Below are 15,107 nucleotides of genomic sequence, written 5' to 3' on the forward strand. Positions count from 1 at the left end.
CAGTATTCTCAATCATTTGATAATGACTTGCCAGTCCTCAACCATGTATTGAAAACTGACCATGGATCAGGTTTCTGGCCCTTGATATGGGAACTGGTGTTCCCTGGTTGGTTGGTTTTTTATATTAAAAAATCTAGACTAATACTTGAGTTTAGCTACTACACCTACACTGTATCTCTCAACCAAAAAGTGATTTTGGATCCAGCCTATGTCAAGCAAGGCCTTGACTGCTGTGCAATTCAGAGCTGTTCTACTGCGTTGCATTTAAATTTGCGGCAAAATGAAGTGAAAATAAGATTGCAGAATGTTGATGGGCTGTAGTGCCTCAGGCAACAGGTGGGAAATATCACTTCTCAATACTATCCAAGTTAAATATTAAAAACCCACACAAAACATCCTGCAAAAAGGAAACTAGTAGACCAGGGAGAAGTCCTTTGCTGGTTGTGTTGGCTTTCTATTTTTCAACAAAGATGAGCGTTGTACAATGTCATCCCCCCCCCTTTCACATACTGTGCAATCATGTATTGCATGCGGGTTATGTTCCCCTGGGTGGTTTGGGTGTTTGGCTTTCAGTGTAGTCCTTCAAAGCAGAAATAGACCAATAAGTCTTGTGTGGCTTTGATTTTAATTTGAGCTAGAGAAGAATTAATTATCTTCTAATTCTCGCCTCTCAATTGAGGCAAGCATCATGGAGTCCATGAGCGTGGCGAACCTTGGCGGCACCTCTTCTTTACCTAATGTGTATCTCCCATGCCAAATTTCTGAAGGCTCAAAAAGGCCGGTAGCGTAGGTTGCATTTCGCAGGATGAGAAAGAACCAAGAAACTGGTTTCATTACCTGAGTGTCTTCCAGCTGTCTTTCTCCATATGATTTTCTGGACCTTCACTTTCAAATGATGCAATAAACAAAGCTGAGGGTTGGGAGGGTGGGGCAGAGAAGGACGGGAAGTCAGTCAGAACATGTAACAGGATTTTGATCACATAGGAACAGAGGAAGTGGCCTTATATGTAATAAGAACATTGCCCAACCTAGCTCAGTACTGCTTTGACTGGCAGTGTCTTTCCACAACTTGGGACAGGGAACATTCCCACCCCTGTCTGTTCCTTCCACAACAGAGCTACAGCCCTTCTCCTTTTATAGCCATAATGATGTCAAACGATAGCATTTTAGGAGACATAAAAGATAGAATACATTTCCCCCCTCTTATCTCCATGGTATTCTGTAAAGCATGGATAGTTACAACTACACCTGCCGCCTTGGACCCTAAGCCTATAAAACATTGTGGTTGCATTATTGTCAGCAGCCTTGCAAGTATGTATCCTTTCAAACGGAGCCCTAACAGCAGAAGGAATCCTCTAATGGATTCTTAGAATACTGCCACGTGGTTTAGGCTTGTCGGTTGCAGAGTTTATATCTCTTCCTCTTCAGCACTAACAACATCCACAGCTGTTGGCAAATTTGCCCATTTTCACTTTCACTGTTGAGCCTCTTGCACATGTTGTGGAAACGAGCAAATTTTGCATGAGCTGCCGAATAATCTTACCTTCTTCACTATAAATAGGTGCTGTGAGCAGGTAGCTCTGGATTTTCTTGTCCTTCTCAAAAGGACACTCCACCTGCTTCCATGTGATAAAGTCGTGGATTTGCCTTGAAACTTCCCAGAACTTCTGTGTGAGATAAAATTATTCAAATCAGCATTTCATTATTGTTTATTTCATGCCACCTTCTGAACTTTGGTTAAGCCTGTAGTTCAATGGTTGGAGATGACAGTGTGCAGCCCCCCCCCCCGGGAAACAGGGCCATCAAAAGGCTTGTCAACTGTATGGGCTGCATCCAGTGCTGCAAAAACATAACTTTCTCTTCCTTTCCCCATGCATCCTTCCTTCCAGAATGTGCTCCAGAGTCCCCCAAACCCTCCAGAGCTGGTTTGAGGTATGTGCAGGAAGAGCCAAGGAGTTTTGTTGCACAAGCACTAGGACAGCACTGGATACAGCCCTATGGATTTGCTGTCACCTTTGTTGGCACAGCTGCAATGGGCCTTTTTAGAGCTGCTGCAATTGTGCACATGGCAGCAGCCACCTCACTCCCTCCTCCCATGTAGAAGCACCCGATCATGCATCCAGCTCCTCTGTGCAATCCTGGCAACACCAGCTTTGGGGCTGAGCAGGGATTTGAACCCAAGTCTCCCAGGTCCTGTTCTGGTACTTTAACCACTAGGTAAAATAGTTTCATCCCCTGCCCATTATCCAGCCAGCACTTCCATCTTCTACAGATGGGGACATAGGAGTCAGAGGTTCTGTGTTCAATATTGTGATAGCAAGTAACCCAAATTTTTCTCATTGCTGAGATGCACTCACTTCAAATGCAATTCCACCACCCCCCGCCCCTGATTGGTTAATTGCTCTAGTTTGAACGTGAGGCTGTGAGCAAGCTGTGACAAACCTACTCTGAAGGAACAGAATGCAAACAGATCAGTATAAAAATGGCCAAGTGGCAAGCCTCACTGACTACATATGGCATTCTGTTCTTTTGCTTGGATGTTTTGTCTGCCTGCAGCGCTCACTGTGCAACTGCTTCATTCACTGCCTGCAAAACAAGTTGTACCTTGAAGTTTATCTGTCCGTTGGGCAAGTGGTTGGTGTGTATTTTATGCAGAAAGTAGATATCTTTAATGAAGAGGTTGAAAACGGGGATGACTATTTTCTCCCTGCTGCTGTGTGCTGTCTGCGATCTCTGTGCTGCTCCTTGAAGGGCTGTTCGGTAATTGCAAAAGTTGCTGGATGGGTCCATGTGATGCTGTTCGGATCAAAAAGAGAATTTGTTAGAATTCCTCTGAGTACAAAGGCTTACAAAATTTGCTTTATAGCAGGCATGGCCAGACTTGGCCCTCCAGATGTTTTGGGACTACAATTCCCATCATCCCTGACTACTGGTCCTCTTAGCTAGGGATGATGGGAGTTGTAGTCCCAAAACATCTGGAGGGCCAAGACTGGCCATGCCTGCTTTACAGTGATCAGAATGGGGGTAATCTGATAATTACAAACATCCTCCCCACAGAACCTTCTTGAGACTGGGGGAAGTGCTATTTCATTCCTTTAGACAGGTTGCATTCTGAGGATGGAGAGTTCTGTATGAGATGGGTGCTTGCCTATACGCTGCATGGGCAGGTTTGGATTTGACCTGGGAATTGTGATCCAGAGATTTTCAGGGTTGGTTCACACATCCATGTACATCACTTGATTACCTGACACCTGATGACCTACAGCTGCACATATGAACTCTGTCCACTGGAAAGCCTTGTGCTGGAGTGATGGGAAAGATATTGCCTATGATTTGTTGGGTGCACACATATAAGTCATCAGGCATTACTAAATATTGCCTTTGGAGAGAAACATCATTTGTTCCCACTTTGTTCCCACTTTGATATTTTATTGTTTGAAAGTGGGGTGTGCTTCTTTCACCAACTGGTTTTTGTTGCAAGGATCTACTTAGGGCCAGAGTGGCAGAATATTAGTGAAATTTCCAGTGATTCAGGACAAGCCCCCAACAATATCTTTCAAATATTCCAAACCATTTCACCCTCCTCGCTTTCTCTCTTCCCCGGTTGTGCTTGTTTTCATTTAAAAATAACGAAAGGTTTGTGGCAGGAATTACTCTGGTTAAATGTTGATCATCACTCTCCACCAGATGGCAGACTTAAATTGGAGATGAATATACATCATGAAGGCAAAAGGAGAATCATTTGTGTTTAAACAGGGCTGATACCACAGGGACTGAGGTGGGGGCACCGGCCACAATTAGGGATATTCCAGGTCCTTTCTCTGAAAGTTCAGCTCCCGTTTTTAAGAAGGATCTTTTACTTATGGACTAAAGATGCACAGGCACTATTCTGCCCAATTGCTCAGTAAGATGAACCAATGTATTCCTTCTCTGCAGTGTTCCAGCCCAATGCGTGCAAAGCTGCAGATGTCTGATGAGCACTGGGGAACTTTTAAATATTATTTTCTACTGAAACTGAATTAAAGTTTATGGAGAAATTCAGTGGCTTATGAGAGATCATGCTATCTTAGCTGTTTCCCACTCAGCATCTTATAGTGTACCTTTTGAGCTTCATTCATACTATCTGGCTCTGGGCAGAGAACAATTACTAAACACAGTTTTAAAGACTTTTTTAAAAGGAAGAAATGCATGGCACATTTCTGGCAGTACATGGCAAAGCATGAACCATTTATGGTGCTATAATGTTAGTATTATCAAAATGAATGGTTTGGATTTTCATATCATGCTTTAAAATCCATTTTTCTGGGCTGTTCTAGTAATGCATTGATGCGGATTTTTGCTGTTGTGTTGTGAACCACTTGGGACACGTGGAAAAAGCAGCGTATAAATGATGATGATGATGATGTAATTACCTCTAAAACATCAAATTTGGCTGTTTTGACTTTGGACCAAGTTTTCTTTAGCCGGGCAACAGGACTCAAGTTCATACCCGCTAAAAACAGAAAGAAAAAAACAAATAGAAAATTTTCAGCAAATCATTGAAAACATCCCTGCATGTCTGTCAGGATGCTTCCTGCAGTATTGTTGGTGCTATGTTCTGCAAATCACTACTTCTGCAGGCAGTTGTGTCAAAGGAGGGTAGTGCAAATGTAACGAAGGGCTCTGGTAACCCCAGGTAAGAGATCAGAAACAGGGCATGGGATCGCTTGCTCCTTCTCACTTGTTCCTCTCCTCTCCAGACTGCATCCCTCCTTAGCCACCCTTTCTATGGTTCAGCACTGCACTGGCACCAGCACTGACCTGGCATCCCACTTAACCAGGATTCTTAAGCCCCCTTCCCTGAAGAGGGAACATCTGTAAGTTGGGGTTGCAGCTCTCTTAACTGGGGCTGCACAACTCTTCCAGCCCATTTGCATGTTTAAAGTGTACTTCTGCAGTGGGTGAAAGCCCTGATCTTCCAAGAGCCTAACTCACACAGGGAATCTCCATGAATACAGAAGGCTGCTGGCTGCAAAAGTGCACTTTAAAGCAAGGTGGGACTGGATGTGTCCCCACAGCCTACATCTATGTGTGTTTCCTCTTCAGGTGACAATGCCAGTTTTGAGTCTAGGACAGGAATTCTTCTTAGCTCAATCCCCATTAAGATAGCTGTTGCGTACCTTAAACATGTTTTAACGCAGGATGGAGGGAAATTTTGCTATTGAGAAAACAATTCTGTGTCTGATTTTGGTCACTTTTGTTACATCTGTGCCAAAGTTTTGAAGCTGGGAGAAGTTTGCATTTTCAGAGAATCCAAAAAAATGTCCTTTTATGTAATCAGGACAATTCACGCATTAGGCATACACCTAAAATATTCTAAGTGTGGACTAGATTATGTAGACAAGAAGAGGCACACTTGTCTTTTGCAAACATGCACTGACTCACTCTCACCAGGGAGCCAGGATTGGTTGTACCTCTCTGTCAAATATGCTTTGAGCCTCAAACTCTGATTTGCCACTCTGCAACGCATGAAAAGGTCTTGTGTGGCTCGTCTCTTTGGCAAGCGCAGACTACTTTTACCTGTCTTTCCCCTGTCTCTTCTTTTGATCTCTCTCTCCCCCCCCCCCGCTTACCAGTTAATTATTTGGAGATGCTCACTTGGTAATATCTTTGATGCCCATTTGTCATCCAGAGTGCAGCACTCTCAGCGGGACGCTGCATCTACTCAGACACCATCATTCTACTGACGCTGTCACACACACTGCCCACAGGTGCCTTGCGGAAGAGTACTCACAGATAATGGCCATCATGGAGTTAAAGTTTCCAATGTTGAAGCACTCTCTTGCCACATCAATGAAAAATTCCACTATTCTTGTCCGCTGCTTTTTCTTCACAACCTGAAATTTTAAATGCAAACCTTGAATGGGAGAAGTGGGGTTGCATTTACTCAATGGAGGCATGGCATCCCGCAAGCAAACAACATTTGTTTGTTTTTAAAGGCTTTGAGGAAGAGCATTTCAGTGGAAAAGGTGTTGATGCTTCTATCCTGATTTGAGTCACCTCCCCCCCCCATTTTTTTTAGAGTAAGCCTTTGTGATAGTGATCTAAGATCCCTGTTTTGTTTAAAGAGCCATTATCTTTGGAAGATCATGAAAACTTTGTATGTCCATGGATGCTGGAATCCTGTAGCCTTATGTAAGGAAGAAACTAGGCGTTGGGGAAATTTTGTCAAGCAAAGAAAGAATGATTTTGGTGACTGGAAAACCAAATACATTTAATACATTCTGTCCTCAAATGTAGAAAATAGGAAATATTCCATCCAGGGGAGGTGTGCTTCTGTAGGGTGGAAGCAGGGGGTTTGCTTCACTATAGCACTGAGGATTTATAATCCAGCTTTTTTAACGTTATTGTTGATAAGGTATCCTGAGGTAAAGCACTAAGCTCACTTCAAATCTGCAGGGAAATGAGACTAAGCAACAACATTTGCACAATTATTAAGGCAGAACAAGAAAACGGTCTCAGACAAGGCAGCGAAAAATTGCCAGCCCCTCACTCTCGCTCACCTCATTATTGGCTGCTAGTCCTGATGCTACCACCTAGCAGAGTGAACATGTCTGCCACCCCATGCACCTTCTTCTCCTTCACTGCAAGGAAGGTCCAAGGGCCCCCCCCCCAAGTGAGGCATTTTTCCAGGAGAGTCCTGGTGCCACTGCAGCAGTTTGCCACAGTAGGAAAAAAAATATCTTTACATTTTCATTTAAAGTGGGAGACTTAGGCATGCACTTAAATCTCTCCCCCTGAAAACAAAGGGTTTTTAAATTCTTAGCTTTGTCCGAATGACTGCCCCATGTTGTTTTTTTAAAAACACATTTGCTTCCCACATGACGTGTTGCTGAGTTGCATTTTTGTCTATGCTGTTTGTAATTAGCTTCTGAGAATTAATGGGTTTGGTACAATTATCAGTCACTGTTCACTAGCCTTGTTGATAGTGGATCAATGCTTGCTTTGTGCATTATTTTTTCAAGTTTTGTTTCTGAGGTCTAACAAACGTTTTTTCTTTTTCTTAAAGGGAGAATCACATGTATGGAGTGGCTATGCTAGAACCTTTCTCCCAGTGTGCAAGATTTTACATGCAGAAAATTAACTGACATGGTGGAGCATCCAAAAATATCACTGCCTGCCTGCAATCTATAGTAATATAAGCCAGGAAGGATGCTACCACATGATTCTGCCACATGACTCTAAGAATTTTGGAAAAATGCACTCCAATATTTATCACTGTAAGTTTTTCACTACCATACTGATTTTGTACGTCTGGAAGATGATGTTTTGGGATACATTTCCATCTTCCAGTCAGACTCTGACATGTTACGAATCCTATGTGCGGTTGGTGTCCACCTGTTTGCATACAGAGAAGACACTTCTGTTGAGGTAAGCCTACATATTCTCTATATTGGGTTTTCACAAACTCTAAGAAAGTTGTTCAGCTCTCAGCCACTAATAGTTGTTCTAGGTACCTCTAGATACTTTCATGTCACAGGCACACAATTCTCCCTTCCTTTTAATATATGGAGTTTGAGAAAGAGGCATGTGCTGTATGTTTTAGTTTGGCACTGTAAGCAGCTCAAGTGAAGCTTGCATCTTGGAAGCCACAAAGACTTTTGCATCTCCACACCTACACACTGTTCATTCTAAAGCGAAGATGTACTGTTTGTTACAAGGCATGATGTAAAAGGTAAAAAGGTAAAGGTAAAGGACCCCTGTATGGTTAAGTCCAGTCAAAGGTGACTATGGGGTTGCAGCGCTCATCTCGCTTTCAGGCTGAGGAAGCCAGCATTTTTCCACAGACAGCTTTCTGGGTCATGTGGCCAGCATGACTAAACAACTTCTGGTGCAACGGAACACTGTGACAGAAGCCTGAGTGCACGGAAACACCGTTTACCTCCCCCCCCCCACAGCGGTACCTATTTATCTACTTGCACTGGCATGCTTTCAAACTGCTAGGTTGGCAGAAGCTGGGACAGAGCAACGGAAGCTCACTCCGTTGCGGGGATTCGAACCACCAACCTTCTGATTGGCAAGCCCAAGAGGCTCAGTGGTTTAGATAAGGCATTATGTGTGTTCATATGACCAAACCCATTCCCTCGCTGTGCTCCAGTTCATACATTTCCAGAGCAACATGGTTCCTGTTTCCCACAGCCCCCATCCCATAAAGTTCCAGAAATATATGACACACTTAATTGTGTTGGAGGCGCCACAATTGTGTTGGAGGTGCCACATCTGCTAGAACTCAAGAGGAAGTACAATGATGAAGGAGCCTCCTGGGATATCACTACACCCTACAGTATTAGCATCGCATGGGATGGAGCCAGGTGAAGCAGCAGTAATGCTGCTTGGGGAATGTATGAACTGGGCTTTTGCTACGCAGCGTGAGTCAAATCAGAATAGGATGAGAATGGGTGCAAAAAATACAAATGGAGTGTCATCAAATATTCTGTAAAGGATTGCATTTTTGCATGGGCGGGTGCATTCATATGCATCCTGAGCCAGAGGAGATGTTACTTGGTGGGAGGTGGCTAAGATACACAGAGTTTCAGCCAAGGCAGTTTGGAATGAGTTGGGCCAAAAACTGCGAGAGTGAAGGAAGAGTAGCTGGCGCATTTCCCTTGTCAGTACTTGCCTTACAAATCTCCGTTGCCACCAACATGCTGAGGCAATTAAACCAGTTGTCGTACGCCTCCAGAGTGTAAGTCTTAGTAACGTCGCCTCGGCACTGCAAAAGAAAGGTTGTAAATTATGCCTGTATGAAGCGCTTGCAAAAAAATGGTTGTTTCCAGTGACACCCATGCATCTCCACACAAGTGACTTCAGCTTGCATGCTTCAAAGACAGTCACACTCTCCAGGTTGCGATTCAGTGGCAACATGGGGCAAATGAACTCCCCCATCCCATGTGGTATCCTCCTTACTAGATCAGTGCCCTCTGTTATGGGGAAATGTTATGTCCCGAGTTCTGTCAGATGCAAAAGTATTCTCCGTTTGAGACATTTCCAGCAATCAAGGGCCCCACATGGGCAATTCCCCCTCACCTCACAGGATTACAGCCTATGTGAGGTTGGGGAGCAGGGCTGAAGTCTCTGGCTCTGCCTCCTATGTCACTTCCTTGTCACCTGGTCTGTGCACCTCTCACATATTGCAAGGGTAACTTCTTCAGGGGATGGGACTGCTGTAAGTGTTGGATATGTAATGATGGTGCCAGGCGAGACTCCCCGGGGAGAACATTCCACAAGTGGGCAGGCACACTGTACAAATGTGTGAGACGCACGGTCTGGGCAATGACAACACCCCCTAAGGAAGGGGTGAGCCCACGAAGCATGGCCCTGTTGTTTCCTCCCTTGACAATTATAATTGTGGGAGGGGAACACCCCAAATATGGCCAATTGTTTTGGCTATAAGTGCACCATTAAAAATAAGAATTTTGGTTCTCTTTTATATCATTCTGAATTTTTGGTCTGGACAGCTCTCTGGGAAACCACTTAGAGCATTCAGAGAGAAAGGGGTGTATATTTCTCGTGCTTTTCCTCCTGGGGTGTTTGTGAAAATAGTAAGGATTTGCATATTGTCTTCAATAAGTGTTTAGGAATGACAAGCGGGGGAAAAAATACACACTGTCCAAACCCATTTTGTCATATTTAAGAGATGACTGCATGTTCAGTAACATTATATGCTAGTAGGGAACAATAGCTAAGGTGGGCGTACTCAACTCACTGTATGTAACTGAGAAACTTCAAATTGCTTTTAACCTTGAAGGAAGGTTGAAAAAAAAATAACAACATATGACACTTTGCTACCTGGGGACTTTAAGGAAAGAGGCTCAAAATAATAAGTACTGGTGTGAATTATGATATTTAATCTTTTCTTGTTGTTGTGTCTAGACAGATCCCAGTCTTGTACAATATCCCTGCAGACTTCCTTGACCTCTGAATTCCATAATTGCTAACTTGCAGAAAAGAACTGCTACATAAGGTGCTCTTTACATGTTCTCCCAGCTGTGTAGGTGGCAGCACTCTCCCTCCTATCTGAATAAAATCCACAGGGCACCTAGGAGACAAAGGGGATGGGGGCAGCGAAAGGGGCTATCGTCTTATCCAGCAATATTTGTTTGTTTGTTTATCCTCAATGCTCAAGTATCATAAAGCATGAACAAAAAAGGCCTCCTTTGTCTGTCAAGCTATATGTATGCACAATATATAAAAATGTACTGAAAGCCTCAGCTAGCAAAGAAATCAGTGCAGTCAACTTATTTAACAGGAGCTGTCCTATTAGAGCAGAGCTAGCCATATGGTCCTTACAGATGATATTGGACTTCAGCTCTCACAATCCCTGAACATTTACCAAGCTTGCTGAGAGTTGAGCGTTCAGCAACATCTGAATGGCACCACATTGGCTATCCCTCTCTTAGAGTACACCCCTCTTTATTCTCCCATATCCAAGTGCAGCTTGGTTGTTTGACAGTTCAAGAAACTAGCTAAATACCGTGGGTGATAATTTTCCTATTTCTTTACATTCGATTCTCGGGTGTAGAAAAACTTGGTATGTGCCATAAGAACTGGGTGTCAACTTAAATGTGGCAGATTGGGCAGCTACTGATGGAATGTCTACACCAGTTGTTGTGTACCAAAACTCGCATCAGCTCCAGTCACCACAGGGCTGTGATTGATGGGAGTTGCGGTCCAAAATATCTAGAGGGCACCTGCTTGGCAAAGGGTGGCCTGCGCTATGGATTTAGTCTGCTGTAACAGTCATCCTCTTTCTTGAGGAAATCCTGGAAACTGTAGTTCTGGGTGGGAGATAGTAGCCTAGGGATTTCTGGCCAAGGATCTTAATCCTAACCCCCATATCGTGCCCTTACCAAGCTAAAATGCTCAAGATTCTTTGGGGGAAATTATAACACTTAAACTATTACAGAAACAAGATAAGTTTGCCTTTAATTTTAAACACCTGCATAAGCCATGCACACAATGTTACCTGTAGCCCTGTTTCAAATTGCCACTGCGTTCACACTTTGTACGCACCTTGTGATTATCCAGGGAGTCCACGTGGCTGACTATTTGCATGAGGTCCTCGGGGTAAATGTTGCTCACCCTCTCCTAGATACAGCAAGATAGCAAAGGCCGTCAATTTTGCAAGCACACATATGAGGAACAGAGAGCTGTGACAGCCAGCCGGCCCTGTCAGGCCAGATCTTAATTGACATCTGTTTAACAGAATAGGCTTTGGGTCCTGCAAAAGACACACCTTGTTCTGCTTCACAGAGTCACACGCATACTTAAGAGTTCGCTTTCTCTCTTGCTACCCCTTTCTTTGTCTAGATTTTTCAGTACTGCCTGACCAGATTCTAGTTGTGCCTAAGGCTGTGTATATCTATTTAAAGCACACTGCTTGCCCTCCAAAGACCCCAGGATCTGTAGTTTGCCCCTCACAGAACTACAATTCCCAGCACCTTTAAATGACTGTTCCCTGGATTCCTTTTGGGGGACCACACACTTTAAATGCATTGTGCATATGCAGTGTAAGTTGGTGCTTATGGAAAGTGCAGGAAGGAATTTTTGAAATGCATCAGCTTGGATTGCTTGTTGCTAACCAGGAGATTCTGTAAGGGCGTAGAGCAGTGGGAAGACATGTGGCAGAGTGTCTTCCCACCCTGCTGCTCCATTGGTCCTTTCTCCACCCTTTTTTCCTTCTCTGCTGTAGCAAGCAGAGATTCTTGCTGCCCAGCACAGCAGAGAGGAGTGATGGGTGGGCAAAATAACCATTGATGTAATGGGGCAGGTGGTGTCACAGCTGCATATTCACCAGCAGAGCTTCCAGGTTAATATTTGGCATCCCTTACTCCAGGTCAGGGAACAGTAATGCAGATATGTGGTTGGACCTTTAAGAGAGGTGGTCCTTGGGAAAGATTTCTGCTTTCATTTGTCTCTCCTAGGCTCTGGGTGTGTTAGCCTTGCTCTGAGATGACCTTTGAAATCAGTCCTGGTAGCATGTATGGATGGGTTGAGTGGCTGAAGTACTCATTAGAACGATTTAGAAGACAGTGAGCTTCTGACGTTGACTGTGACTCCTCTTCCCCCTCCCTTTCCCTCCTTGAGATATTCCAGGTCAGGAACCAGAGTTTGCTAATGCAATGAATCTCCTAAAAGAGGTTGCAGGAGTGAGAAAGTGATCAGTCGCAAGTGGTCTTTTCTCTCTCCAGCTCAAGTGAGTTCATTGTCTCTGTAACTGCCAGACTCCCTTCTTCCTTCAGTCTCTCTTATACCTAGAAGCCACTTTTCTCAAACCTTCAAGCTGTAACTCAGAGCTCGGCTGGAGAACAGCTTGCCCTGGCCCTGCTAAACCTTCAAGTAGATGGAAGATAAAGGAACTCACCAGCTCAATGTGTGTGAGTTGCTGCGCAAGGACAAGTGGGTCACAGCAAACACTCAGTATGTCCTTCTGTGATGACTGAGGCTTTGTTTTAAGGATCGTGCCTTTGTCAGTCACGGGTTGGCGGAACTTCTCTCTGATCTCCTGGTACTGATTGCGTGCCGCAAGAGTCATCAGTAGATTCTGCGTCATCTGGCTAATGATCTTCTTCACAGTTCCATTTTCCTAATCAATAAAACAGACTGATGTTAATTATTCCTGGCTGAGGAAATTCTAGATTGTCTCTTTGTTAATCAGAATTACGCTGGAAAGATTTCTGACTGGGATACTAGAATTCAGCATCAAGTCAGTTCATGTGCTGAATAAGCCCTCAGGAGGATTGGAGAGCTTTTTGCAGATGAATTGTAACATCATTCCAATTTGTGTAGGATTGCCAGGTGATTTGAGATACCAGCCAAAACAGGGAGGATGCTAAGTACTTAAATGACTTGAGTCAACAATGCCCCTGAATGGAAGCTAAAACTGCCAATCCATTCTAGTCATATAGAATTACTAGATCAGCTTACAGTTTATACTCTTAGGCAGCCAGCAATTAGTTAACCTAGGATAGCTCAGTTGGGTAGAGTGTGGTGCTGATAATGCCAAGGTTGCAGGTTTGATCCCTACATGGGACAGCTGCATATTCCTGCACTGCAAGGAGTTGGACTACATGAGCCTCAGGATTCTAACTATACAACTCTATGGTTCTAGTTCAGTTAACAGTTGCACGTTAACTGAATTTGACGTTAACTGAACTGGATTTGAAACAGTTGTTTCAAATCACATGGGAGGTAACAATCAAGGAAAGAGCCAGCTCAGTGACTTCTAGCCCAAAGCACAGTTCAACATCAGCTCCAACATCAGGAATGCAGGAGAATATGAGGGGAAGTGAGTATATTAAGATGCTCCACCTTTCCTTGATAGAGGCATCTAGTCAAGAATATTCAGGCTGCTTTCCATGTTATCTGTGTAATGTATAGCCTTGCTAAAGTCCTGCGGAAGAGGAACAATAACCTCTCACCTTAGAAACAAGCTCTAGTTACATATATAAGCAGGGACAACATTGCTACAACTGCATAAACTCTCTTTGCTGACGTTGGTGTTAATTTGGCTTGTTGCTCAATTGTGACCTCAAGCACATGGCCATGAACCTTGATAAATGTCATCTTGCTTGCATAGGCATGCAGGCTGCTTGATCTTCCTTTAGTATTCCTTACTGCGCCGAGATTTTAAAGAACTGCCTACGCAATACACTTGGGCCCTGCTCATGTCTGAAATCCTTGGTATGTCTTGCATCTTTGCTTACTCAGGCAGCAAAAGCAGCCTGTCTGTGTCATCCTTGAGTCTCCACGGCAAGCGACATTGCCAATGTCAGCATGTTTATTTTATGGCTGTTACCTGACTGCTACGTTACCACTGCATATATATATAAGCACAAAAGTCTGACAAGTAGAACCATGTCCCTAGGATGCCCTAGACATCAGAAACATTGGCTGAGAGAGTTGCCTTGGCTAGACTAATGTGTGACTAAACCTACAGCAGAGGTTAATCTCACTGGGCCTCCTCGCAGAGTGTCACATGTGTGATGTCACGCGCACGCAAAGAGCCGCCTCCCCAATGTCGGGCAGAGCTTGGTGCCTCTGGCATGCACCAACTCCCCCTTTGTTTCCACAGATACTTCAGATATTGCATTTTGGGGATATATTGACAAGAGTGAGTAAGCAATCTTCATAAAGCTCAGATTTTTCAAATGGTGATTTGATGTTCCCACATTGTTACCACTTAAATGTGAAGGATTGCACATGGCTCTCAATTGAAAAGACATATGTCTAGATCAGGTTTATATCCTAGGTACACTTAAAGGTAAAGGTAAAGGGACCCCTGACCATTAGGTCCAGTCGTGGCCGACTCTGGGGTTGCAGCGCTCATCTCGCTTTATTGGCCGAGGGAGCCGGCGTACAGCTTCCGGTGGCCAGCATGACTAAGCCACTTCTGGCGAACCAGAGCAGAGCAAGGAAACGCCATTTACCTTCCTGCCAGAGCGGTACCTATTTATCTACTTGCACTTTGACGTGGGGATTCGAACCGCCGACCTTCTGATCGGCAAGTCCTAGGCTCTGTGGTTTAACCCACAGCGCCACCTGCGTCCCTCTGCTAGGTAGACTTACCTGGTTGTAAATCACACTGAAGCCAGTGGGGCTTACTTCTGAGTAGACATGTACAGAAATTGTACATCACAAGCAGGTGGCCTTATAGCATTTTATTGTTCTTTTGCATAGGCATGCAAACACATATACACCACTCTCCCTGTCCCCATTTTATTGGCTCACATGCTATTGTTGATCTTGTTGGATATTTGTAGGCATATTTTACAGCCTGAGAAGCATAGACATTTACCAAGGTGAATTATTTTTACAGCTTATTATTCTTGATTCAGGTATAGCCTTGCTGATGAATGGGAGACAAGGAGGAGACAGGAGTGTTTCCTCCAATTTTGAAAATGACCCAGATAATGAAAACTGAACATAAAACAAAATATAATTGTTTTCCTTTAGTGTGAGATTGTACGAGTGTTTGTGCGCACACCGTTTAAAAACCCAGCACATAGCCTTAATCATTTCCTCTTGCCTTCAGGTTGTGACAGCTTAATAAAATGCAGGTAAACAAC

At 44.0% G+C, this 15,107-nt stretch overlaps 1 protein-coding gene across 5 annotated transcripts in view; it reads right to left on the bottom strand.

The window, feature by feature from the left end:
- Positions 1-15,107, bottom strand: part of RASGEF1A (RasGEF domain family member 1A) — a 220,768-nt gene that overhangs the window by 4,621 nt on the left and 201,040 nt on the right. For all 5 annotated transcript variants that reach the window (XM_053388197.1, XM_053388194.1, XM_053388198.1 and 2 more), the window contains 8 exons: positions 12,404-12,625; positions 11,053-11,127; positions 8,660-8,752; positions 5,774-5,876; positions 4,413-4,492; positions 2,605-2,796; positions 1,544-1,667; positions 838-910 (listed from right to left, as the gene is read on the bottom strand). In XM_053388197.1, the coding sequence (XP_053244172.1) occupies positions 838-910; positions 1,544-1,667; positions 2,605-2,796; positions 4,413-4,492; positions 5,774-5,876; positions 8,660-8,752; positions 11,053-11,127; positions 12,404-12,625 (962 nt within the window). The remainder of the gene's footprint in view (positions 1-837; positions 911-1,543; positions 1,668-2,604; positions 2,797-4,412; positions 4,493-5,773; positions 5,877-8,659; positions 8,753-11,052; positions 11,128-12,403; positions 12,626-15,107) is intronic.

This window comes from Podarcis raffonei, chromosome 5 (assembly GCF_027172205.1).
Source record: "Podarcis raffonei isolate rPodRaf1 chromosome 5, rPodRaf1.pri, whole genome shotgun sequence".
NCBI classification, from domain to species: Eukaryota; Metazoa; Chordata; class Lepidosauria; order Squamata; family Lacertidae; genus Podarcis; species Podarcis raffonei.